We start from the raw sequence: 26,085 nt of genomic DNA, 5'->3' as shown, positions 1-26,085 counted from the left end.
GTTCAGAGCAACGTTTTTTACGATTGCTGTAAATACGAGGTGCGAAACGACAGCAAATAGACTCCACAAGATTTTCGTATGGAATCTGGTTGTAAAAATATTCAATCCACCGCACCGGCCAGGATGTGCGAGCAGATGGCTCCTCGAAGAAGAAGCTATAACGGAAGAAGTCAGTCGTTTGCGCAGCCGCGTGTGAAGCGGGCCAAGCAAATTCAAATGCGCGCATACAATGTAGTAGCATAGTACGTACATACTCGTACAATATCGACGACCACGGCCATTTCACGGCTGCAACCCCAGAAACTGGGATACAAGCGAAATAATGCATTCCTCGCTAATGCAGCGACCTTAATTCCCATTAGTCGAACTGGCGAGGTCGTCCCATGATTAGCGATACAATTAAACGAAATACGATTCTCTTCGTGTGGAAAATATATCAGTCGAAAACGCCTGAATGCGATTTCGCCGGGAGAGCCTGGTTCTTGAGATGATTAATTGTGAATATAATTGGGCAGGTATCTCGGTTTAATTCAATCGAGTGGGCTCTGTTAATGGAAGTGGACCGAGCACGCTTCGGGTATATTTATTCATATACATAAATACAATACATATAGAATGCCCGGGATTCGTAACTTGTTAGTCACGGTCGTGTGAAAGATTAGCTTGCGCATTTTCTACTAATATTTTCACGGAAATTTATCTGCAGTAATTGTGCCGGAATACTTGATAATGGCATACAGTAACGAAATAATTCGAACAGGATTTCGCAGCTTGTTCCTCTTGAAAACTCTAATCCATTACGTGCAACAACCCTCGGACCATTCTTACATGCTTAGAATTTATACTGATTTATTTATAAACTTTTTAAACCCTAATTTTTCAAGTTAATTTTTTCAGAAACTGAATAATTGAATGACGATTTTAATACTCTGGGTCCAGATAGACCCAGATTCGGAGGGTTAAATGTAAATCTAGTTTAATGCAAAATTTATTATAGAATCGTGTATGTACTTAGTACGGCTTGTTAAAATAATTTCGCCGAGTATTGTGCACGGTTTGCTCGAGTTTTAAGGATTGTTCGGAAGCTGGAAATCCTGAATGCAAATGTTCGTATTTGAATGTGGCCTTTCGGCTGTTCCCGGTTCAGTTTCCTCGCAGATGTCGAGAAAAAGTGACCTCCCTAAGCATCTTGTCCCGAATGAAGGGCCTCCGGGGAGTCATGTTTCTGTCCGCGCAAAAAGGGATGCGAAACCGCACGGTGTGCAGTCGTAGGCACTTGGGACTGGTCGTGAGAAACTCACCCTCCGCGAACCCGAAACCCGACTTTCTTCCCACTAAAATAGACGCGCGGCCACTCTTCCAAATAATATTCAAATGAACATCTCATCCATTGGTATCGCCATCATCCCTCATTCTCTCACCTTAGAATCAAATGCTCAGGACATTAGGAAAAACAAATAAATAATAAATTCGCAAATTCATTCGTTAAATTTAAAAAAAGACCTCCGTGGGAGAAGGGTGTTACAAGTACAAATATGTACCCCAAGATCCACAATCTAAGTATAGCTCACGATGTTCAACAGACAGTAGAACGAATCTGATATCAGGATATCTGATATCTGATGTCCAAATCATCATTTTTACTTAAATTTAATTACTCGGGATTACAATGCACATTTCCTTGGACTTTCAAAACATACACGAGCCACAAATCCATAGCAATCTATCGATCACAATGTTCCACACGTATCTCAAACTCTACAACGACGTACTCCGGTGAATCGATTGGCACTCACCACCTATTTTCGCGAAAAGCTTTCACACTCGAGCGATTAAAAAATGCTCTGTTTGATTTCGGTTGTTTGCACAACAGGGAGCACGTCTATTTTTGTCGGCTCCGTATAATCAGGCGATATAGAATGCGTCAGAAATAATCATGGATTAAACACACGTCCCGACGATGGATCCCATTAGCGGTGCCGAGCAAGGACACAGGGCCAGCTGTTAATAAGTGCGGGGAATCGTTTTGTTCTCGTTTTCACGAAACCGTTCCACCGCGTCGTCACGGGGCAACGTTTTGTTCTCCTCGTTGGCTTCATTAAGCAACCACGTCATTGCTTTTTGTTCCCTCCCGCGAAGCAGCTCTCGACCTTTCTCTCGACCACCTTGTTTTTTCCATTTCGACCGATTCTATCAAGATCCGTACCCCTGCCCCGCCCTGATTCGATTAGCTACCCGCTGGATCGAGGTGAGATTGATTTTTTCAAAGAAAAAGCAAAATCTTCTTCTTCCACGATCACACCTCAGGCAAGATTGATTTTTTCAAAGAAGAAGTGATATCATCTTCGCTCGTTGTCTCTTCGGTCACGCGATTTCTGACGGAGGTGTGACTGGTTTTTGGAAGAAGAATTTTTGTTTCTCGATGCTTATTTCTGTGGTGTTACCTGCTGTTGGGTGGCGTCCGCAGGAGAGAAGCTGGAGAGAGCAGTTAGGGGCGCAAGAGACGCGCACGATGACGCCCTCGAGGGCGGCGGAGTATGACCAGGAGTCGGACTTCCGCTTCCGCAACTGCTCGCACCCCCGCTCGAGGCGAGGCTCACGCTGTCTGCTCGCCCTCTCCACGGCGAGACCGACACGTGCTTCAGCATTCCTCTGGTCTCACCTGTAATCAACGTTTTTGTGCCCGTTTACTTCCTTTTGCTGAATCCAGACTTTCGTGGGGTGATCAACCCCTTAACAGGCGACCCTTTCTTGTGAGTATCACGTCTTGCGAATTTTACTTCTATTCATAAAAAAGATTTTACGCGAGCATGTATATGAAGATTGAAATTTCATTAAGTATTGTAACTCTGTGCTAGATTCTTTTCAGTCAGCAATCTTTAAAGAATGACTCTATTCTGAACAATGAGTTATCGATTTCGGGCTTATTCTTCGTGGGAAAACATTTTATGCCGTATGTAAAAATTGAAGTGTTTATGCACGTACAGCGCGTTAGACTGCGAGGAATGCAATTGCCATGCACAAATGATACGTGTCCCTACTTTGTATCATTTCTCTCGTGCCAGACATAGTAAACAAGCAACATAGTGTTCATCTCAAAGGGGATAATAGAGAAGATTCACTTGCGATAAACATAGACTAAACAACGGAATGAAAATCGTTTCACCGCCTTTCTGCAGATTCAATGAAAATGAAATTCATCCGAGGCTCTTATGATAAGATACTCTCGAAAGTAAGTACTACTTCACAACTAATTATGATTGTCCATAATTACGATCACGTGTAACATAGATAAATATTTTCTAAGAAGTTTCTCTAGACAAAATTGAATGGGAACGATGCTAGTACAGATATTCAATGATAATACACCGTCTAACGCGGTTTAGGCGAGCTAATAACGCTAAGTGGACACGAATGTGTTATAAAATACGCCGAGCTCTCCATTAATGCCACCATTGCCTATTAAACAGGTGTGTTAATCCACGTCGAACTGGACTCAGAAATGCTTGAATCGAAGGTTTTGCTCTTTGCAAAAAGGAACAGGTTCGCGTCGGGGAACGCAAAGGAACGTGACTGGCGAGAATCCTCGAGAGAACAGGTTGAAGCCAAGGTGGAATTCTTGCTCCAATTTTCGTCCGTTCCTCTGTTTCGGATTCACGACGCCGGTATTTGGCGTAATTGCGGCGCCGTCTCCACTGTAAATAGAATGGCAACGTCTCCGCCCCGTGGCAAGGTTGCAAAACGAAGAAATAATCGACGAAGGCCGTTCGATAATGATCGAAATGATCGGAGCGGTGAACAAACGTGGAAAGTCGGCGAGGAAAATCGAGGATAAGCTAATTACACATCGAGCAGCCATCTGTAAATTCGTTAATAACTAGCCTGGGGATCTATACAAAATCAAAATTTCTTGTATAAATTGTAAGATAGAGGAATCAGATACAAAATTGATTCTGAATGAATCATAAGTAGAGATCTTTATGCATTCACAGCACGTACACATTCTTAAAATAAAAGAAAACATGTATAACACGAATGACATTTCTACTCTATGCTTATCGTAAGGAATTTCCTAGTTGATAGATTGAACTTGTTTCTGATTCTGATTTTTATAAAATAACCCATACGATTTAGAATTTGCATAAAGATCTACCGTCTACATAGTTATGAGCCGTTAAATTTTTCTCAATTTAATTTTCACTTGATTTACAATCGAGCGAACGGCAACGGAAGCAAGCATCGGGAAACTCGGACGAATGGCAGTCTTAGATGGACGAATACAGCGAATCGATGCGATTTCGCTTGCGAAACATGTCGGGAAGAACCCTCCTAACTCGCATAAACAGCGGAATCGTAACGCAGCTGCGTGCCAGAAACTCCAGAAGCTTAAACATTCGCAAAGCTGACGGGACCGCAGCTACGCAGAATCCTCTGCGTGGCCCGATTGTTTGAATATTTCCATAAGGAGGGAGCGCAAGAAAATGGTAACTATTCCCACACTGTTAACTGTATCTCCCCTCATTAATAATAATTAGCCGGGGCACCGCGCCGCTTTTAAACGATCCTCGCACGCAAAAGGCATCTATCGTTCGATAATTGCCACCGTTTTTAAACCCATTCCGACCTAACGTGTTCATTGCAAACTGAAATTTTTGCCTGTTCCTTCGTAAACAAATCTATTTTCTAGACATTAATTTACCAGGCGCAGTGGATCAGTATGTCCGTATTTTAACTTCGAGTTTTACGAACCTTGATGAGAATTATATCTTTTTCAACCTCCCATTAAATTCTTTTAATATTCGAGATTGTTAAAATGTAATGTTGAATTAAATGCCAGAGGGTTAAAAGGAAAGGTACAAAAAATGTTCTTTTTGTTTACATTCATCTTTATATGGATCATCAAAGCGATTTGTTTTTTCAACCTCTATGAAATTCTTCTATGGCCAGTGATTGTCAAACTGTAATTATAGGAATAAATTGCTGGACGGAGGTGTTTTCTAATTAATCCTTGTATGGATAGACAAATTGTCTAACTAAATTTAGTTTTGATATTCAAAACCGTCTGCATAAATTTTTTTTTGACAATGTCACTAAATCATTCGACTTGAAAGATCCACAGGTAGTTTTACAAGTACATAAAAAATTGTAAGAGATACAGAAAATGGCACCTAACTGCCAGTAAGGGGTAGTCTCTCCACTATTTGAGTACAATGACAGCAGACTATTCACAGTAAGGTTCGGTAACCTAATCAACGAACAATTAGGCAACAGCCTGCAAGACAATTTCACCATGCAGTAAAACAAATAACAACACTACTTATCGCTGGCTACAGTCGACAATACTCACTTTTACAAATTCACAGCTGAGTGCAGTCCGCACCCGCGGTCTGTCGCGCACGTCAATGCGCGGGAATCATGTTTACACTTGGCGAACAAGCGGCATTGAGTGCGATTAAATAACACCTTCAAACACTATGATAAAAATCCTCGCAAAATGTATAAATCAAAGAAACACTGTTCGTAGAGTCACCAAGAACAAGTCCGCAAACTCAGTTCTTAAACACTGTGCACCTTCCGGAAACCTTTTCACCAAACAGAAAGAAGAAAAAATCCTTCTAGTCTCCGGATTCTTTCAGAAAGGTTTAATAATCGTGAAGAACTATTTGCGGGGATTTTAATAATTTTTTCTGGTCGAAGTATACGGCTCTCGAACTCACTCGTGACAGGAAATAAAAATTTCCTCCGAGTCTCCGATCCGTTTCGAAATTATTACCAATTGTACGACGATTGTTTGCGAGAACTACAATGATTCGATGGTTGGAGTACGCGGTTCGGGAAGCGTTGATATCACTCGTGACGCGAGTGTACCGCGTTCCACACGCCACGAGCGCTGCGCTACGACTGATGCGGAGCGGCGAGTAAAACCGACGCGTATAGTAAGCGGCGCGGAGGAAAGAAAACGACCTTCCTGCCGAGTGTACGAGACGCCGAGAAACGCACGGTGAATGTTTGCGAATGTTTCACCGGGCTTCGGCGTGTGTTGGTGCGGGGGCGTCGCGGCGTCGAGCGAGCACGAGCTGCGAGGACCCAACGCTCGCAACTTTTCAGCAACATTCCGCGTGGGCGAGCAACAGACTCAGGATGCCCACGGATTAATTCGGTTTCCCTTCTGATTTCGCCCTTCCTTTCCACTGCGCCGGGGTGCATAAGTTATGCGATGCATCGGCCGGGCGACAATGGTTCCTGATTGTGCGGCAATTGGAGAGTTTCGTTTCGCTAAGATAGTTCGAGGATTCTTCGGTTTCACTGTTTCGAATTTTTCGACAATTTTGTAGAGCAGAATTTGCAGTTTTGGAGTGCATACAACATATTACTTGATGGGAATATTGTACCACGGGATTTAAACAATGTAATAAAATGTAATGACAATTTTGTGACGATATACAAAGTGCTAGAGTACTTTTTAATTATATACGAAAGTATTTGTATGATTTTGGAGTATTTTATTCTGCACTAAAAATATTACAGATCAAGGAATTGCTAGCTCTGACTGTCAGGATTTTTATAGAATTTGCTATACCGTGTATATCTGGATTTCTGTTTTGTATTTTCTGAGTTCGTACAATGCATTGATGGAAAGATTGTATCAAAGTAGTGAAGTACTTTCTAATAATGTATGAAGCCATTTACGTGACTTTGAAATACTATGTTTCGCACTGACAATTTTACGATCTCTTACAGAACAATGCAAAGGAGTTATTTAAATTTCTATTCGATGTTCTGCGAGTGCACAATGCACTAATTGATAGAATATTCTCACAGTTCCCAGGTACTTTCTAATAATAGTGAAATATGGAATTAGTTGCTTGATTTCTAGATTATCTATGTCTTTAATATACTTCTGCATTTCTTAATGTTGTATTAATGCACTGTGGATTTTATGAATTCATGACAGACGTGAATACGCTTAGTATTCAATACAATAGCGGGATTAAAGTAATTCAAGAGTCTCGATACACTATCACTAACTTATTAAAATTATTACAGGAAGAAACAAACGTTTACGTACTTCCGGTGTCTTGCGATCGATGAAGAACATTTCTATTTTTATCCACGGTTTATTGAGGCTCGATGAATGTGCGTTTCAATAGTTAAAATTGCATATCAAGACAGATGCGAAATTGGTGTCCTTTGAATTTGGGATTATCCTGCAGCGTCCACGAGGTGAACGATTTATCCGTGAGCAGTTTGTCACGGGGGATATAATTTATTCAATGACAGGAAACTTTAAATCGGAATTGAAATTCTGTGAACGGAACTAGTAGCTTCCTAAGCGAGTAAATTACAATGTCGGAGGAGGGACAAGTCTCACCTACTAATGAACGGCACACGAGACTTTCTGCATACTTGAAAACGACAATGCATTATGATAAAGTACATGTGTACGACATTCTTTTATGTTAGTTATTCCGTGCACAGGGAATCAACTCAAGCCAGCACTGAACCCAACATGTATGATTAAAAAGTACAGACTGCTATACTTAAAAATTTGTCTATGTCAAGAAATCTTAAACCTACTTTAGATTTCTACCTTTCCCAATAAAAAGAAATTTTCAAAAGCTTAAAGACTTATTGAACGTTAGAGAAAATTGTTTAACAATTTTGACAGTAACTACAATTAATTCCAAATAAGTTTAACAAGAACCACATCGGTACAGATGTTAAAAGTCGGGCATAGTAACCAATAATTTCTCTTTCACAGTTTTACTTACACACAGAAATCGCTGTCGGTTTCGATGCGCAACTGAAAAATATTTTACAAATTAATTAAACGTTTTCATGTATTACTGGCGATGTGTTCACAATATTCGCACGTAAAATGGAAAGTGTGTTCTTCCAGTACGCCGCGGGAAGCAAAGGAGAACGTAAAACCGTTGGCCGATAAACTCCCACACGACAAACACGGAGTCGGAGCCACAGCAAGCTTATCACGGGCCCAGAATTTTCGTGTTCGTCTCCGAGGTGACGATATTTTATTTATGCGCCGGTGCCCGCGATGGAAAAAGAAACGAGAGGGATCACTTCCTACGTGATCGCTCAGATCGCGTCTCTGTATGGGCGTTGATCGTTCCTAAAGGTGTGTTTCCACGACGGTTGACTTGTCCGGAGGAGAAGGAAGGTTCGCGTGGGAGTGAAACTAATCCCTGATTTATTTCACGCGCCCGTTATGGTTCTGAAGTATTCGTACACGCGCGAAAAACCGCTTCCCCGATCGGGAGATTGCACCGGCTCGAGAGTGTTAGCAGAAAAATATGTTTCGTTTTCTAGCTCGGATACGATCTAGATCGGATCTTCGCCACGCGTATACGAGAAAAAGATGAACGAAAGTTATGCATTTGCTTTCATTCCGGAAGCAACGGGAACAATTTCCTCCAGTGATAATCCTTTTTGCTGATTTCTCCCACGATGAATCGCGGCTTCCCGCGACTGTCTCAAATTATAAGGACTCCTGGAGCGAAGCGTCAGGTGAAAATCCTCCGAGCTGCACGTCGACGCGCTCCACTATGATTCATTTTGCCTGAAAACATTTCTAATTAACTTTGTAACAATGAAAATGGCCAACAGGATTTGACAAAATTATAAGGAAATCTTCGGATTAGCGTGATCGGTGTAAATATTAAAAAATTATAAATAAAAGAATAATGTGAAAATATGCATTCACTTAGATAAAAAATTGAACTACATTCAAACTACTGTAGCCTCGTGAAAAAGAATCGTACAATAGTCAAACTAAGCTCATCTTAAAGGGCGAAGCCTCTACTTTCGAACCCTTTGAGTGAATGTTTTCGAAGAGCCCTTTACCGGGCCCTGTATTGAAAAATTCCTATTGGTACTTCCCTGTGGAATAGTAATGAGAAGACCCGTGCATTTAACATTCCAGAAGTGACTTATCCCCCCCCCCCCCCATTTGCTCCACCACAGTGCACTTGTCGATACGTCCCCAGGTAGACAGTAGGGTGTAAAGGTCAACGGTATTATACCTGGAATCCCCGCGAAGGGTAGCTTTGTGCAACGTGGGGTGGCTGCGTAACTCGAGGCGCATCACAATGCATGTGCATCCATCAGAAACGTATCGAACGGAAACTTGGGAAGCGATACCTTCCACAACCCAGATTATCTAATTGACAGTTCGTAAACTATGTGCCCATTCCTGTGCAACATCATTGCTAAAATCGCTCGGGTTTATTACTACAGTGATATCTCTATATGTGTCGCCAATACCTGGATGATAAAGGTCGCGTAATGATGCCCACTACCGCGGGTATACCCCGTGAGGGGCCATAAGGCTCGAGAGGCCTCGGACGCCGAGGGTGTAAACATAACACGGCTCAGGTACGTCTCCTGTACGATACACGACGCTGGCAAGACCCGTGTTGTTGACATATATCGAGAAATCACTGTAATTGGTTGCAACCTCATTTCCAAGATTTCGTTCACGAGGTCGAAGACCCGCGAATCATGATTCCCGGGATTGTCGAGAGCGTCGGCAGCTTCAAACGCGAGGTTAATCCGTCGAAAAACGCGGAACGAGTGTGCAGAGAGCAACGTGGAATATCAGCCACGCGTGATATCGTGATTCGCTCGTGCAACACGCGTGCCTTTTGTCGCTAACAACGAGACCCCTGTCAAGTATTCACCCGCCGACAGTCTGGCTCCGTTCACGGCGATCTCGAGGGGAAAATTCAATTAGCTTCGGCAACTAGATCGTCGGCGTTCCAGCTGCAATCTTCAGATAAAGTTGCTTCGGAGCAAACGATGTGCGATACGGAATTGTCACGGTAGGGAGCTAACCTAGCTGAATCTGTGGCTGATTCTTTGGCTGGAATGACGACAGAATGCTTCCTTATAGTACTGCTGATGACATCGCAAAGTATCCTGCGGCTAATTGATCCTTGGAGCGCGATTTTCTACGAGGATTCGTTGTGTAGACATTGTTAGAACAATTAAAAGCGATCCGAGAGACACTGGGTCTAGTTAATTTGGTAATTGGGAAATTTGTTCAAAGTATTTCAGGAATAAAAGATGCATTGGGGTCCTATGGTTGTTTGATCTTCAGAGCATGGTCCTTCGTGTGGTTGCTTGTGTGAAGATTTTTATGAAAACCAAGAACGAGAGATTCTAGATGAATTTAGACACTCGAATGAAACAAACGAAAACAAAAAATCACGGGTTTCCCGCGGTCGCCGAAGCTCCCCAAGTCTCATTGAATGACGGTACTCGCCGACAAGGGAGCTCGGCTAGAACGAGGCGAAGGCAGCAGGCAAATCGGAACCACGGTGGTCAGCCACTTTATCCTCGTGCACGCGGAGCGAGCAGCGTGCTGAGCACCATGGCAATAGCATGTAGAGCTCTGGTACCGCGACGTGCATGCTATGCTATGGGAGTTTGGCAGCGGCGGTCCAGTCTCGACGACGGGTCTCATGGTGTTGCGTTACTTTCCCACAGGCGAGCCTCTTCCTTCGTGTGTGCAGTTCCTTTCGAGGTTGCACGGCGCACGCCCACCGTGTGTGCACCTGCACGGGTACGCACATCAAGAGAAATAGAGAGAAAGAGTGAGGGAGTGGGAGAGAGAGAGAGAGGGAGAGAGAGAGAGAGAGAGCAGGGACGAAAACGGGGTAGATGCAGAATGAAAGAAGAAGGGGAGGGAAGCACGCATCTCACCTTGCAAGGCGAACCTGTTCGCCGGCAACGGGACGGAATATCGCCGTAACCGAGTGTTACGACCTGCGAAATAATGTTACCCCCGAGGATCTTTAAATTTCAGGCTACCCGAACGGAGGAAGCTGCTCGACAAAGCCGCTCGATCTGCAATTAGATTTGGAAAGCCGGTGCTGCGTGAGATGCGCCGATAAAGAACCAGAATTCCACCGGCCGAACGATTCCGCCAAACGATTCTTCTCTCGTCTGAGGACGTTTACGTAAACGGGTATTCCAGTGAAACTACTCTGAAAATGCCAACAATTTTATAATTGTACCGAAGAATACGACGAAACTATAAGCTCAGTTCAAACGTATTTATCTTGGGAAACTGTCGCACCAATCGGACTCAGGTTTTGCGTATGTCTTCAACGCTTGTGACATGATACACTTTTCCTCTAATTTTTATAGATTCTTCAAAACTTTACATTCGACTTTATGTTCGATTTTTGTCAATTTTTTATTTGACTAAAGTTAATCGTAGCGATACAACGAACAGATCATTTGTTGTTGAGCGCAAGCTCAAAACATTGTTGTCTTTCCAATACTTTATTTTTATCAAGATCTTCCTCGTTAACAACCGGATTACAAGAAGCTTTCATGGACGTCCTGTATGATTTAATTAAAATTCGGAATAATTATTCGACCTGTCAATTGATGTTTCTCTGGTTTCACGAGAAATCGACGGAGTACGATCGGATGGGATTTAATGTCAATCCTCCATCGTAGCAAGGTCCAGCTTCCGGTCTGCGTGACGGGACCCGTTTCCGGGACCGTTCCGTGCCGCGTGCATTCAATGGGACCCCAACATCGAGTGGTCTCTTTCCCCATGGTCATCGGCGAGTTCGACTCGTTTCCCATGGGTGTTGTTTTCGTCTGTAACAGTACACTAATCCCGATAAAGCCGCGCTGCTCTGTTTTGCGTCGCGATATGGTTAACACGCTTGTAGCGATAATTGAACGGAGGTGCGTCCAACGAGTCAAATTAATTAGCTCGACAAGCCTCGACAACTATTTTTGAAAATTACTTTCGCACGATGAATGCCTAAACCGAACTTCTGCCCTATGCCAAATGAAATTATCCATAGATCACGTTCCTCAGTCAAAATGCATAATTCTTTTTAATTATCGATTGAACCTTGTTAGCGAAGTTCAGTGTTTTATCTCTTAGAAGGAAGAGTATAATAGTAGATATTTTATAATTTTGAATATTGTTTTAGTATGTAACTATCCCGTATTTTGCAAAGGGAACAAGCGTTTGTGTTAGTTTAAAATTAATTTCTCTAAGATCTTCTACACTCAGAGCTTTACTTTGTCCATGAACTAATGTCGGAAGGGTTAATCATGAACGTCTCCTACATTTAATTAATTTACAACTGGACCGTGAGCTTTATGTAATTGTTCAAAAAATTGTTTAGATGCCACGAGAAATGGTAAAAACATCAGAAAAGTTGAAGAACCTATCGAAGCGATTTGTACAGAAATAAGATTCTATTTAACTACTTAAGATTGATGACAAAAACTTTTACCTCGTCGGACATGCAATAATGTCCCACAATTAAATTACGATCCGTGGCCTCTACAACTCACGTAATTTGTCTCGAAGCAAAAAGCCTGGCGTTTAATTTGCACGAATCACGTTACAACATTATCACAGTGTGCAGGATTTATAAACGACGCTGTGATGAACGGCCGATCGCCCGGCCACGATAGATCCTCGCGGGAAGACGATTTATACGCTGTTACGTCTATTGTCAGAGCCTGTTTGTCAGTGGGCGATCAGGATTGTTTACCGTACGACTTACTCGTCGGTCTCTTAGTCATAACTTCGTCGTCATGCGATATTCAGCCAGGCTTTGTCGTAAACGTGACCCGGTATTCGCGATAAAAAGTGTTAACAATGGAACACGCTTGTGAATCCAGTCGAATCATCAATCATATCCGTCGAACTAGAGACTCTCCACGTTCTGGAGATAAAATTGAATTTCCTTGTAGCAAAGACCACCGAGAACCTTGGAAGAAGAGACCCCCGATATCCCCGAGCGAGACGTTATTTTCTGAACGAAAACGATATTATCCGGTCTGCCGCAGGATTACCGTATCATCTGCCCGTTCGTTGCCCCTCGTTGCCCTCTGTCAACTGTCTTAAGAAATCGGGAGAGGCTCACGAACCGTATAACCAAAGCCAATCCTCGAGCAGTATGTTCAAGCTGACCTAAATGTGCATGGCCGCTCCCGAGTCGCCAATCCTATCCCCTCGGGAGCAATTAATTTATTGCGTAACGGCCACTAGATAAGGGATGATCGTTAACATGGTTAATGAACCGCGAGCTCAACGCAATTTGCATTCTAGAAATTAAAACTGGAACTGGCTCGATCTAATCTGATTCGACAACCACCGAAACGAAGGTGTTTCCTTTGCTAGTATGTATTTCAATCGACCCGTTCGCAGGCGATGGAATCGTGAGGAATGTGCAGAGGAAAGTGTGAACTTCGTAAATGGAAGATTAGAAACTGGAGCGGTGACTGCCGCGCAGCGAAAGTTTACTTGCGGGAAGAGCTGCAGGAAATCAATTCGGCTTTAAATCAATTTTTGAAATGCAACTAAGAAATCTTGGCTGTTTCCTGTGCCTCGGGCAATGCATTACAACCTGACGCACCAGCGTGATGAATTTATTACTTTTTCCTTTAAAGGGATCTCTGTTAATTTATTCTGTCATATATGACAAGAAAAATTGCGCGATACGGGAAATTGGAAATTCACAAGCCACAGTTCTCGTTAATCTTTTTTAAATACAATCACTGGAGAGCTGCAGAGATTCATAAATTCTCTTCTAAACAAATCGAAATTCTTCTTCGCTTTCGCAAAACGCTACAAAATTGGATGGTTTCTCCCTTGAAAAAAAAAACAAACAATATCAACAATTCTCCAAAGGAATCCTGTCTGTTTCCTGCAGCTGACCCAATGTTTCACAGCTTGTAAAATCGGCATGTCGAATTTATTCGCGAGGTTTCGCACAGTGGTATAAAATCGCGTTTAACGAGTTCGTGCGTCAAAGGTTTCGCACTCGAACCGGGCGACGACGCTCTTTCGCATTAAGCAAATTCCGCCGCTTAAGAGCAATGACAAAGAAGTGCATGATTTATAATGGTCGGCCGAACAGGATTACATTCATCCTGCAGTCTCGGTGGCGTTTCACAGAGAGTGGCAAGTAGTGCAAGAAAGCCCTGTCAAGACGAGGGCCAAAAAATTCGAAGTGGATCGAGAGAAGATATCTCTCGATTGCGTATCCCTTGCGGCGCTCTTGTTGTAACAAGATTCGCTGACGGCATCTAGTTCACGGGATAGTTCTTCGATGAGTTCTTCATTCCCATGAGTGTTGCTTTCATCGCTGGAGCCGCGCACTATTTCCAGGCTAACTTTATTAACCGGCGAAAGAAAACCACCGGCGGCGAACAACGGGCTTCCTCACTTCGAACTCGTTCGCTTGGAGAGAACTGCGAAACGTGTGGCGTTGTGGTAAGCATATATTTCTACGCACAACTGCCCCTTGGCAAAAAGTCGATCGATCAATCGACTGTCTATCATTCTAACTAGACTGATTTTTGGCGCGCACTACAATTTTCACGGGGTGTTTTATGAAATTATAGGTTGAGCAGAGTTTTCTTCAATGGTTCTGGAGATTTGCCGTAGTACAGTAAAATTTTGAAAGAAGCCGAACAGAGCTACACGATCTTAGTCAGTTCGCCTGTCCCCTCCACGGGGGGAGGGGGCCTACCCCGCGAGCTGTCTCGGTCGCCGAATAGTGTTTACAAACGCTGTCCTTTTCTACGTTCGGCGCGGCCGACGAGGTCACAAGAAAATAGGAGCCCTACACGATCTATGTCACAGCACGGACCCGAGGACTGGGCGTAAATCAAGAGTTGACTGTAATGGTAACATGAGGACACTATTTATTCGATCAAACGAGTCGGCTGACTATCATTAAAACTGGACGGAGGATTTTTGTGCAAACTCCAATTTTCATGCGTGTGCTATGAAATTATAGGTTGGGCAGAGTTTCCTTCAATAGTTCCGGAAAGTTGTCGTGGTAATGATAAAATAAAGAGACCATTATTTGATCAAACGAATCGAGAGACTACAGACCGTTTAGTGTAATTGAATATTCTATTCTGGAGGAAGTATTAACATATGCTTTCGAAACCCAACTCGAAATAGTTCGAACAACCAGCCAGCATGCATAATGTTTCGTTCCGTTTGCAAATTCTTGCTATGTACCCAGGCATCTCAAATGTGGGAAAATGGAAAGTCATCCGGAACGAATGAAACTAGTCCAGTCATGCTACAGGTGTAAAATCCTGATACGCAGCGGATTTAATAACCCATTTCCGTTTCTCTGAGGTTACACCCGCTTTCGAGAGCCGATTAGAATACCGATCATCTCGTTCTCGAGCAATTTGTACCTGGAGTATAAATTTTCGGGATGACGGGGTAATGTTTTTGTAACATAAATACAATATAGCAAGTATATTAGCAAGTATTTTTAGCGGCTGAAAATTAACTTATAAGCTACCACATTGTCTATTTAAAATTGAAACGTGTTTTAATATCTCGGCACACTATACACTATGTTTCAGAACTGTAATACACTTATTTACATTATCCTCACGTGGCAACGAATATTGTATAAAGATTGTCGCTAGATTCGACTGTGCAGCAAGTAAATTTCTTACTGTAGAAAGTAAATTCCTTCACTTCCTTTACTATACAGCAAATTCCTTGCTAATAGACTGCAGATGGTGTACATTGATAACAATTGAGCAGGTGAAATGCAAAGCACCGAAGACATTAGAAAAATTTAAAAACGCGGTCTTACGATAATCAATTTATTAGAATTATTGGGAGACGAATTCTCACAATTGGTGCAGAAGATTTTTATTTTACATGGAGACGCTCAGCCTAGGAATTCCTATAATTAACAGAGAAGGAATTGGGAATTATGATGGCACGGTCGAAGATAATTGGCAGCGGGCCATCGACAATTGAATCAAAAGTTATTTGGAGGGGGGGAGTGGAGCGTTTAGTGAGCTATATTTCGGGGTTCTTTGTCTTCTAATTATACAGGATGCGGTCTATTAATGCAAGCCAGTGAAACGGGGATGAAGAATAGGGGGTCGCGTGGCATTGTCGTGCAGCAAACACCACACCCTTGTCAGCCGCGCCCTTAACAAGGTGCGGCCCGGGTTCGTTCGTTGCACCTTCCACCCTCCGAGGCACGCAAACACCGATCGTTATTCCGTGTTCCCAAGTAATAAAGCACTCTAACATGATTACAGGTAAAAGCGTTCCGATGAAAGAGGAAGCCGACATCAGCCGCAGACGTCTTTCGTGGAACGACTCGTATATCATCCTGACGGAATCTAATCGAATCGACAGGGCTGACAGTATGCACGCTTTTCGCAGTCGATATGGTGCACAATAGAATTACCAATTACCGTGACCGATCAGATGGAAAGACACCGTCTCAGTTGGCGGAGTGAACTGTGATATTATTTTCTGCCTCTTCAAATATTCTCACCTTCTTCCGGAAACGACCCGATGCTTCCGGGTGCATACAAGCGCATCTCGCCGCGAACAATGTGCTCAATTCGATTTGTCTCGCGAACCTCTTCCCTTCCACTGTTTCCGGCACGACTGTAACACTTAAATAGCTTCCACTTCCGCCGGAACCAGCCAGCTAACCGTGACAAATAAAACACGGAATTATAGTTCGCGAGGAAGCGTGCAGAATGGGTAAGTTCCCGAATTTTTTTCGGAAACAATCAGTGGATGAAAAATTCAAATTTTTGGGGGGAACGGAAGTGTAACTTACAGCTTTGGGTTTGCATTTTTCCGAGCCAAAGTGTTGCAAAGTCTCGGAGTTATTTTGTTATTTTATGTTTCACCATAGGGTGTACCAGTCGAAACCACCCTTACAGTTTACGAAAATAGACAACGCTTCCGAATTTCTTGCAGAAGTTCGTGAATGTAAAATTCTAATTTTTTTATAGGAATAGAAGTGTAAATTGTAGCTTTATGTCCGAATTTTTTCAAGTCAAAATGTTACAAAGTGACGGAGTTATTCGTAGATTTCAAAACCACGCTTAAGGGGCGCAGAAATAGGCACCTCCGAATTTTTACCGATGTCACCACTGAATGAAAAATTCAAATTTTTTTAACAAGGTTGAAAACATCCTATATCATATTTCGTGGATTCCATTCTCAATGTAGGATTCCAGTTCAACTATATTTTCCTGAAGCACGGTACTCCGTTACACCGATTTACTACCGTTAGCCATGAGCTCAAAAATCCGCGGGTTGTCGCCGGGAACAATGCCGATTACTGAAAATCGACGGAAATCTTGCTCCCGTTTCGGCAGTGTGCACGCAACAGACTTCCTTGCACAATATTCCGCACGGTTTCGCCGTGTCAAAATGCAACAGACTGTACCACCATGCCGATGATCGGCAGTCGAAGTTGGGCAATTGCTACCGGCCAGAAATAACGAAGACGAGTTCCAGAGACCCAACGTTCGCATAATTAATGTCGATCCGCTGTTATTACTGCTCCGTTGTGCAATCGACGAAATTTCACGGGAAATTGCAAGCGGTGTCATTACCGTGTACGAAGATTATGAACCTAGTTTAGAATCATTCATTTCTTCCAATTCTCATACTTGGACTGGATCTTTATGCAGAATCTTGACTTTATAATCATAAAATATTCTATTGAATACTTAAGAAAATTTGCAGTTTTCATCGGATAGACTGGGTCTTTATGCAGATTTATGTCTTCAACAACAAACTAATGACTTCCGAAGTTAAATTACTGTATTAGGGATAATACAGTATTAATAATAATACATAGATAATACAGAATTTTCTGCATTTATGACAAAAATTAGCTACTACGATTTAAGGTAGTTGAAAGATCAAAAAAATTAAGAATGTCAATTTAAACAATCTTCTGTATGGTTACTTGCAACTGATGCAGAGATATTTTATTTTGCATAAACATCCGCAGTCTACTCACAGCCCGCTGCTGTTCGAATGATAATTTCAGCGATCTTTCGGTCTCCTGTCACGTCCCTGACATCTCAGCTACCGCAGATTCAACATCTGTAATCTCGAGGCGGTAATGGCGTTGCAACAGCAAATAAATCACAGTTCATTTGTTGATCTTTGATCCGAGCGTGTCGCGTACGTGGCTCGCACAAAAGCAACGATAACTGTACGCGATAAGTGACGACGCGACGGTAAATAAGGTAGGACTATTTGCTACACGTGTCGCTTCGACAAGCTGTCGTCTAATGGAAACGTAGGAAACCGGGGCAATCGTTTCATGAATCACAATTCCACCGTGTCTACGTTCCTGTAAATCGTCGCCAGCTGTACGTGGCACGGTTTCCATGGAAAAACTCCTGCAAAATTGAGACACTCTGTCTGATCCAGCCGTGGATAAACCTACTGACGTTTCCGGCGAACGGTTCGCCGGCTAAATTTTTCATGAACAACATTCACTTCCGCGGTGATGGTCTCTGAGCTAGGTTGATCCCTCGGGACGAAATGAACGCTTCCGGCGATCCTCAATTAAAGAGATCGCGTGTAACTCGAACTCGATTTTCGCAGTCACGTGAATCAGGTCGAGGCCTGCGTCCCCGTCTTTCGCGAGATCTTTCTATTCCATCTGAACGGTCCAAATGAATTTTTCATACCGTTTTCTATTCGTTTTAACGCCTGAGACATGCTGTGTATACACTCTTACAATTTCTTTCAGAATTACGATTTCACAGACGAATTCAATTTTCTTCGTCTTTGAATAGAAAACCGAAACCTGATCGAAGGTCTAACATTAAATGAAATAAATGTATGTATTACATTTATTTTCAGACAATGAATAGTACATACAAGTTATTACATTATTTCGGTCTGAGAAATGAAACGAATGTCGAAACCTCTTCTCGTTCATGGAGGACCGCGAGCGACGGAACGTGAGAAAATATTTGAAAGCGAATCTGACGGCAAAAGAATTCCTCGAACGTGTCTGCCCCATAATCAAGAATTCATTGATATAAAAGCAAGTGATCGCCTGAATTCTAACCACCGGCGAAACCCGTTTTCTCGCCACTGCTGGGAACTTTAATCGCGGTTACTGATTTCAGGATACGATGGAGGCGCGATCGAGTTTTCACCGTGCCGCGTTACACGTTTCCGGCAGAATCAAGTATGCGGTCGTAGTAAACGTCTGATCCTTTCGTTGCCCAAGAATTTTATATATATCCGGCACGAATGCCTAATATCGTTTCATTTTTAGTCCTGTCAACAATTTGCCTCTGTCACGGTAGAAATTCTAATAAGGATGGCAGTATAATTATATGAGAGAAATATCGTGATGAGGATCGCTGAAGAGCTTTCGGGTGGAGACGGTCTTGGAAAAAAGGGAATCCAGAGATGCAAGGCGTGACGGGGAATCTGGAAACCCGAACTTCTGCAGCGCCAGTTTCGACACCCATACCTTGGAATTGACAGCGCGTGACCATCTCGTGTGACCTCGGTGAACCGAGACGGACACATTGCATCCCAGGTTCTTCCATCCTATGCTCGAAGATTGTTAATCGGGTTCGTTAGTCTTTACGCGGCGGAAATTTTACTTGATTAATATTGGACAGCTGCCATTGATTGGGAGATTTTCGAGAAGCTGCGCTTTTATGGGAAAACTCGATCACACGTTTCACTAGACTGTTAAAGTGGAAATGGCTTCGTTAATGATAGCTGTTGGCAAGTTTAACGAGAGTTTAGAATACTGCAATTAGACACTGCGGATTTTATGCATTTATAGCAGAATTCCATTTACATTTTCCTAAAATTTTTAAACAGGAACTGGTAATTCTATTAAAACTTTAACACGATTTACCTAAACAACCTCGAGCCTGTATGCATAAATTGAATATAATTTGTTCGACTAGCTTCGTGTTAAGTGGAGCAAATTACAGGTGATGGCTCCAACAGGGAACAAGGGTGATTAATTAATTTAATTGCTGCTTAGCTCACCGAGAAGATAATCACAAATTGTACTCAAACATTGTGCAGCTCTCATTGAAACTTTCGGGATATAAACACTATTATGATCGTTTTATTGAAACTTTGGTACAATTTTTCGTAAAAAAAGCCTGTTCCTAGGAAGTGAATAATTAGGGCCGAGTTAAGTGGTTCGCGCGTCACAGGCGACGCAAACGAGAGAGAAACACACCGAGAGAGAGATACTAAATGGTTCTGTTTTCACGGTGTCTGACAGATTCCCAAATAATTCAGGAACGTCACAGCCCCAAACGAAATGAACGACTGGCCTCGTGCATCTGCCAGCGTCGGCTAACGTGGGAAGCGTCCTTCGCCTTCCTGGATCGCGTGAGAGAACCAAATTAACTCTTCATTACACGTATTCATTGCGGTGCGCTTCTACACCGCTGTTCTGGACGCGCGAGTTCGCCTTATTTTCTGCGTTTCTAGTCCATTTTCCTCGCGCGGCACACGTTGTGTGTATCGCCTTTTGCTTTCGAGATCACGCGACTCGAAAGCTTAGTGTTCACCGGTTCGAACGATTCCGCTCGCGTTTCTGTAACTGTTTCCTCCGTTCCGTTCGCGGATTTTTCACTTTCGATGTTTACTGTTCAACCATTTCTTCCTCTGCTGGTCAAACCGTGTACCCTCCTCAATTATTCTACGATTACGCTCGTTGCTTTATTTCTTCGTATTTCTTCCGAATATTCCAGTACCCCTTTCTTTCGTCGCAAACTAGTGTATCAGTCTTCATTAGACAAATTTATGTAAAATGTTTGTCTCGCATGAAAATCTGCAGTCCAATTGTTACTAAGCCACAGAGGCGTTCTTTTTATTTCACAAGAAGAATATCTTACCTTACAACGAAGCAAGTTAAATAAAATTACACATAGAGTTACACTTCGTCTGGAATTTATTAATTGAAAGATTCAGAGCGAACCTAATCCTCAACGAAAGTGGATCATCTGATACCACGAGGTTCCGATGCTCGTCATTTTCGCGGAAAGGATAGTTGTCTAATTGAACAGCATTTCACTAAAACGTTCTCTAACCAGTAGTCACTTTCCCTGACATAAAAATGCGACCTCCAGGCTCGTAAACCATCAGATTTATCTAATAAACGAATCGTAGGAGAAGCTAACAACGGAATAATTAGGGCTATCAATTAGAGTCTAGCGATCCGAGGCGTTCCTCTTGCTTTCAGGCTCTTGTCTCTCGAGCAAGCCTGCTTCAGCGGTCGTCGTTCTTAGCTCGCGAGCTCTTGAGAAAGGAAAGCGGCACGGCGGCCTTCTCTCTTTGTCGAGGAGCCTATTGTCTCTTCGGGATGGATGGGAACCGCTGCTGCTGCTATGGCGGTTGTCCCGGTATTATTTCTTCAGAGTCCGTCGCGTTCGACAATAAAGATGCACTTTCGCGATAGTAAAAGAACCACCTGACGAGGAATCGCCTTAAAACTAGATTGCGATCTATTCGTGGAAAGGTGGGTATGGTCGCCCATCTACGGGAAGAGAAGATGTGCTAAAATCGTGGGCGCAGATCTATGTGGAACGATCGATTTTCGTTATCGATGTACGTGGTCTTATGAACGCGACGAGCGCGATAATCTACATTGCAAATGAAGACATTATCCCGCGCCACTTTCGATAAATTATTGTGTGGGGTACGCACGATAGCGTACCGGGCTGGTGCGTTTATGGCTTCAATACGTCGTGGATCTTTGATAGTTATCGGGACTAAGTAAATCAATGCTACTTATGTTACTCGGAATTGAGCAGTTTCAGCAATCTTCGGAGATTTCTAATTAATATTCGGCGATAAAAATCAGCAGTTGGAAGGCTATAGGCATTCCACGAATAGAATTTCGTGTGACTCGGCGCTAATCAGTGGCCATCGCACTTATGTTTCGTCCGAATTCCTGGCAAGGTAGCTGTCGAACTACTGATACACCAATGGACGACCAGAACACGTGCAACATATACATACATGTGTAGGAACACACATATTCGTGTACAGAAGCTAAACAGGGTAACATCCGTGGCTCGAGGGCCAGGAAATACAGGAATTCGATTGCGGCGGCACAAAAAGAGCCGGAGGAATGCGACGACAGCGTAAATCGAGAAACAGATTGCACAGAAGGAAGGGAAAAGGAAAGTCTAAACTTCGTTCGTTCGAATTGCTCTCCTAATTTCCGGGGCGAAGATCGCACGGAGGCTCTCCGATGTTAAATTAACATTGTTAATTGCCGTGACATACCGTCGTCGTTCTCTTCGAAGATCACACGATTAATTCCGAAATTTTCATTTTAGAAAGCTGAGAGTCCCCCGAAGAAGGTGAATCAACAATACCGACGACCTGTGGCAATATAAATCGGTAGACAGAAGGCATCTAATTACGCGGCCGGCTAATTAGATGAACCAGGATATCAGTCTTGCATCTTTTCCGCGAAGAAATCGTCTTTCCGCCGACAACCACCGTCGGGGGTCGAGAAACAACTCTTCACTACCGCATAGTACTATTGTACACAGGTATACGTTCACAGGTGGACTGTAATTTACATGCGACACTCGTGCGATCTAATCTTAATAATCATACATTGATCTTATAATATCTTGATCCGATACAAGTGACTCTGTTGACGGTCGTGGAGGCCAATGTGTATTTATTTGTTGCCGACTTGGACAAAGAACCCTTATGCAAAATACGTTAGTATAATTGTTGTACTCCTGGCGATTGAAACATTCGTTGGTACACTTGTTCTTAGACGTCTGTGCCTTCCGATAATACCACTTGCGTACATTATAATTTGTTGCCAATTACAATGTTTTCTCGATATATGTCAACGACATACCCGAGCCGTGTTATGTTTACAATTCCTCGGCGTCCGAGGCCTCTCGATTTTCGTGTCCCTTCACGGGATATACCCCGCGGTATTGGGGATAATTCCGCGACGTTTATCATCCAGGCCTTGATGACATATATAGAGAAATCACTGTGTTCAACTTAGATTCCGTGTGCTCGACGATTTCGTAATGAATAGATAGAGGATTTCATGCGCTTATGGCAAAAATAGATGAATTAAATATCGAGTCGGCACTTCCGATCAGCAGCGAATCGGGAACACATCGGCTAATGAACCAGTCTATCGTACTATTCAAATTACTTGGATATTTTAAAACTCCCATATGAATTGTAAATGAATCGGGAATGTTCGAAAGGTTAATACGCTAGCGTCCACTCTCACACGCTTATCTATGCGTGTTCGTGGGTTCACGGTGTTGTATAGCGTCCTGTGTTCGTGTGGATGTCATTCTATTGTAAACGGAGATGCACACACGTGAACGCGGTTCTATTCTCGTGCATTCCGAGCCATGCGGGTAGCGCGGGCCCGCGTTTCCTGTGTACTCACGCCAGCCGAGCTCTTTACGCGTACGCAAACGCGAGTGCACGCGAACACATGTGCGGTCTTACCATCGTAAAAGCTAGTGTTTATTGTCGAGCCGACGTGACGAGTACATGAGAACCTGATGTCATATTGCGCCGCGGCTTCGACAGAAATGAACTATGCGCACCGGCGCGGCGGCCACTGCACTTCCGCTCGCGCTGCCCATTGTGTCCATCTGCGTGTTGGTAGCGCGATAGCCGACTTCGAACGCGATAATTTATTATGTCATACCGCGTTCACGGCGAGGAAAAATGTCAGTGTTCTTGCACGGTTGGTAAAAATATTTGAATTTGAAAAAAAAATGATAAAATCCAGCAGTCCAGAATAGCGGGTCGATATTTATTTTACATAAGTCGACAGCGCAACCCTATGCACAATATGCTCCCAAAGGTGTTTAACGAAATTCGAAAAATTAATTTCTTGAATTTTCAATGTTCTAACTTAAATGTAGGTTCATCCTGTAGCCGTACTCGTAAGTAAACATTTTTAAATTTTGCTTTTCCAATGAATACAGCGGAAGCTACAACTGCACAGGCGCTATACTGTTATAGCGGAGACATAAGCCATTCTCGGGAGACTACCCATTGTCCTTTCGATTAAAAAAACTTATTTTCAGGTACTTCAATGATGCTATAAAATAGCTCTACGATTTAAAAAACATCGGCTCAACACACTGTCCAAAATAAACTCCCAAAAATGCATTAATTGTGAGAAGATTGAGCAGGCTCGATGTTTAAAGCGTTGGGCGATCGGCTAATGAAAAGATAAGTCCAGCTAAGATTACGTCACCGGTATCCACCGATCGATCAACAGGTATTGACCAACAGCACATTGACGTGCCGCGCAGGTGCCTCGGCGAACGTGGGTGCCGCCGGCTCGTGGGTGGCTCGAGGCATGAAATCCCGGATTTTTGCTCACCTTTCGAAAATATAAAGTTTTCGTTGAGTGAGATCGCGTCGCCCACGTTCCCCGCGAACGGTGAACAGCTGCGAGACACGACCAATGAAAACTTGGTTCCTTTCCCGCGTAGGAAGACCGCAGGACTCGGTTATCGCGACACGTGCAAGAACCGTGGGCCAGATCGCAAAAATTGCGCCTTTGAGACGCGAGGAAACGCTTTGCGAGCTACCTGGATTGCGAACCCTCTTTGAGAATCCCCTCCTAATTGATAAAAAGTACGTAGCGTGCTGATCTATACTGCGAAGCTGCTGGGAACTTCATTGGTCCCTTCTTTTCGCGACAGATTCTGATAAACAGCACTGAAGAGTTCTACTATATTTAGTAATTTTTCCTATGATTGCTATTACTTTAACAAGTCTCACTAAAGAGTCTTAGCCCTTAATCCTATCCTAATGATTGCAAGATTCTAATAAACAGAATCAAATAGTCGTACCAGGTCCCTTTTCATCTCCCTTTCTATAGAGAACGGCTTTAGAGCCTATCTAATAATAATTTGAATGAGTATTTGACTTGTTAAGCATATGATTTTGTCGACAAGTGTAGGAAATAAAGAGAAACTCGGAGAGCGAAGTTTTGATGGGAGTTTTGAAAGCAAACGGAACGCACGGTTAATATTTTCTGATCAGCGAATACGCTTCAGGAAACCCAAGTATGCTATAGATGATCCTAATAGATAATTCCACTTCCGTTGGCTACTGCAAGTGTAAAACACGGACGATGTATTGGAATTACATTGCATTATTATGCCGAACACGGTGCTCGTGAATGCATGATGGCGCGCGAGACAAGGTCCTGCATCTTTACCTGTCGGGCCCGTCGTCCATTCTCTTCCTAGCCAGGTCCTGAAAAAAAAACCCGTTTCGGCCAACATCGAATGCATTTTTCTGTTCGCCAAAAGGGGGAGAAAACGAGTGCGAAGTTCCCACCTTTTGCTCGCGAATATAATGACGCTCACTCTAGCAAAACAATCGAGTTATGCGATTGCAGGGGAAACCGCAATGATAATCTCATAACAGGAGAGGAGAGTTAAATTAATAATATTTTTTAGCTACCCGCGGTTAACCCCGGAGTATCTAATTTGGACTCTGTAAATAAATATTGTACTTTCCAATGGAAAAACAAAAACGCGTCAGTTACCTTGACTCGAACGTATTGAGCGTCTCTGTATCTGTTTACACAGAGAATGGAATTCCATGAATATTTATATTCGCGAATCTGTGTTTATAAACAACCGAATGATAGATGAAAATTCGATAACACGAATTCGCTCGCCGGAAAAATATAAAATTTCAGTTCGTCATCAGTATTTATTTTAGCCGCGAGGAAGCAGTACGCATATAGGTACAGCAATTATTCATGTAGTAAAAATAATTAGTCATATGTATGAAAACTGTAGCCACAAAATAAACAAAACATGAATTTAATGCGTACACAGTACTGAGAATAAATAATTATTTTGTATACCCTACAAATCATGTAGATCATGTTCTTAATCATTAGATAATAATAGTATTCTTAGAAATCGACATTCCATAGATGGAAAAAGAAAAAAATTTGATCGATAAACTCATTTTTAATGACAAAAATACTAACATGTACTTACATGTTTAAATGTTTGTAATGTTATGAAATATACACCGTCATATTTGGGAGGGTCTATAGAATCATTCTCGGTAAAAATTATTCGTACAGCCGTTATAGTAAAGCAGAAAAAATTCTGAAAGACGATTTTCAGTTCCTGTTGAACGCACCGAAATCTATGAGTTGTTTACTACCTATTCAAACATAAAATTGTTATTAAACAGTTTAATTATAAGGATAATTGTTA

At 42.7% G+C, this 26,085-nt stretch overlaps 1 protein-coding gene across 1 annotated transcript in view; it reads right to left on the bottom strand.

The window, feature by feature from the left end:
• The window catches only part of Rau (RA domain-containing protein rau), a 39,796-nt gene extending 33,841 nt beyond the window's left edge, over positions 1-5,955 (bottom strand). The window contains exons 1-2 of the mRNA XM_076787958.1: positions 5,348-5,955; positions 2,445-2,662 (exon numbers count right to left, since the gene is read on the bottom strand). Of these exons, the coding sequence (XP_076644073.1) occupies positions 2,445-2,648 (204 nt within the window). The 5' untranslated portion in view covers positions 2,649-2,662; positions 5,348-5,955. The remainder of the gene's footprint in view (positions 1-2,444; positions 2,663-5,347) is intronic.
• Between the last annotated feature and the right edge of the window lie 20,130 nt (positions 5,956-26,085).

The sequence above is a fragment of the Halictus rubicundus genome, chromosome 1 (assembly GCF_050948215.1).
Source record: "Halictus rubicundus isolate RS-2024b chromosome 1, iyHalRubi1_principal, whole genome shotgun sequence".
Taxonomy (NCBI): domain Eukaryota; kingdom Metazoa; phylum Arthropoda; class Insecta; order Hymenoptera; family Halictidae; genus Halictus; species Halictus rubicundus.
This window is presented reverse-complemented; position numbering and strand designations above follow the sequence as displayed.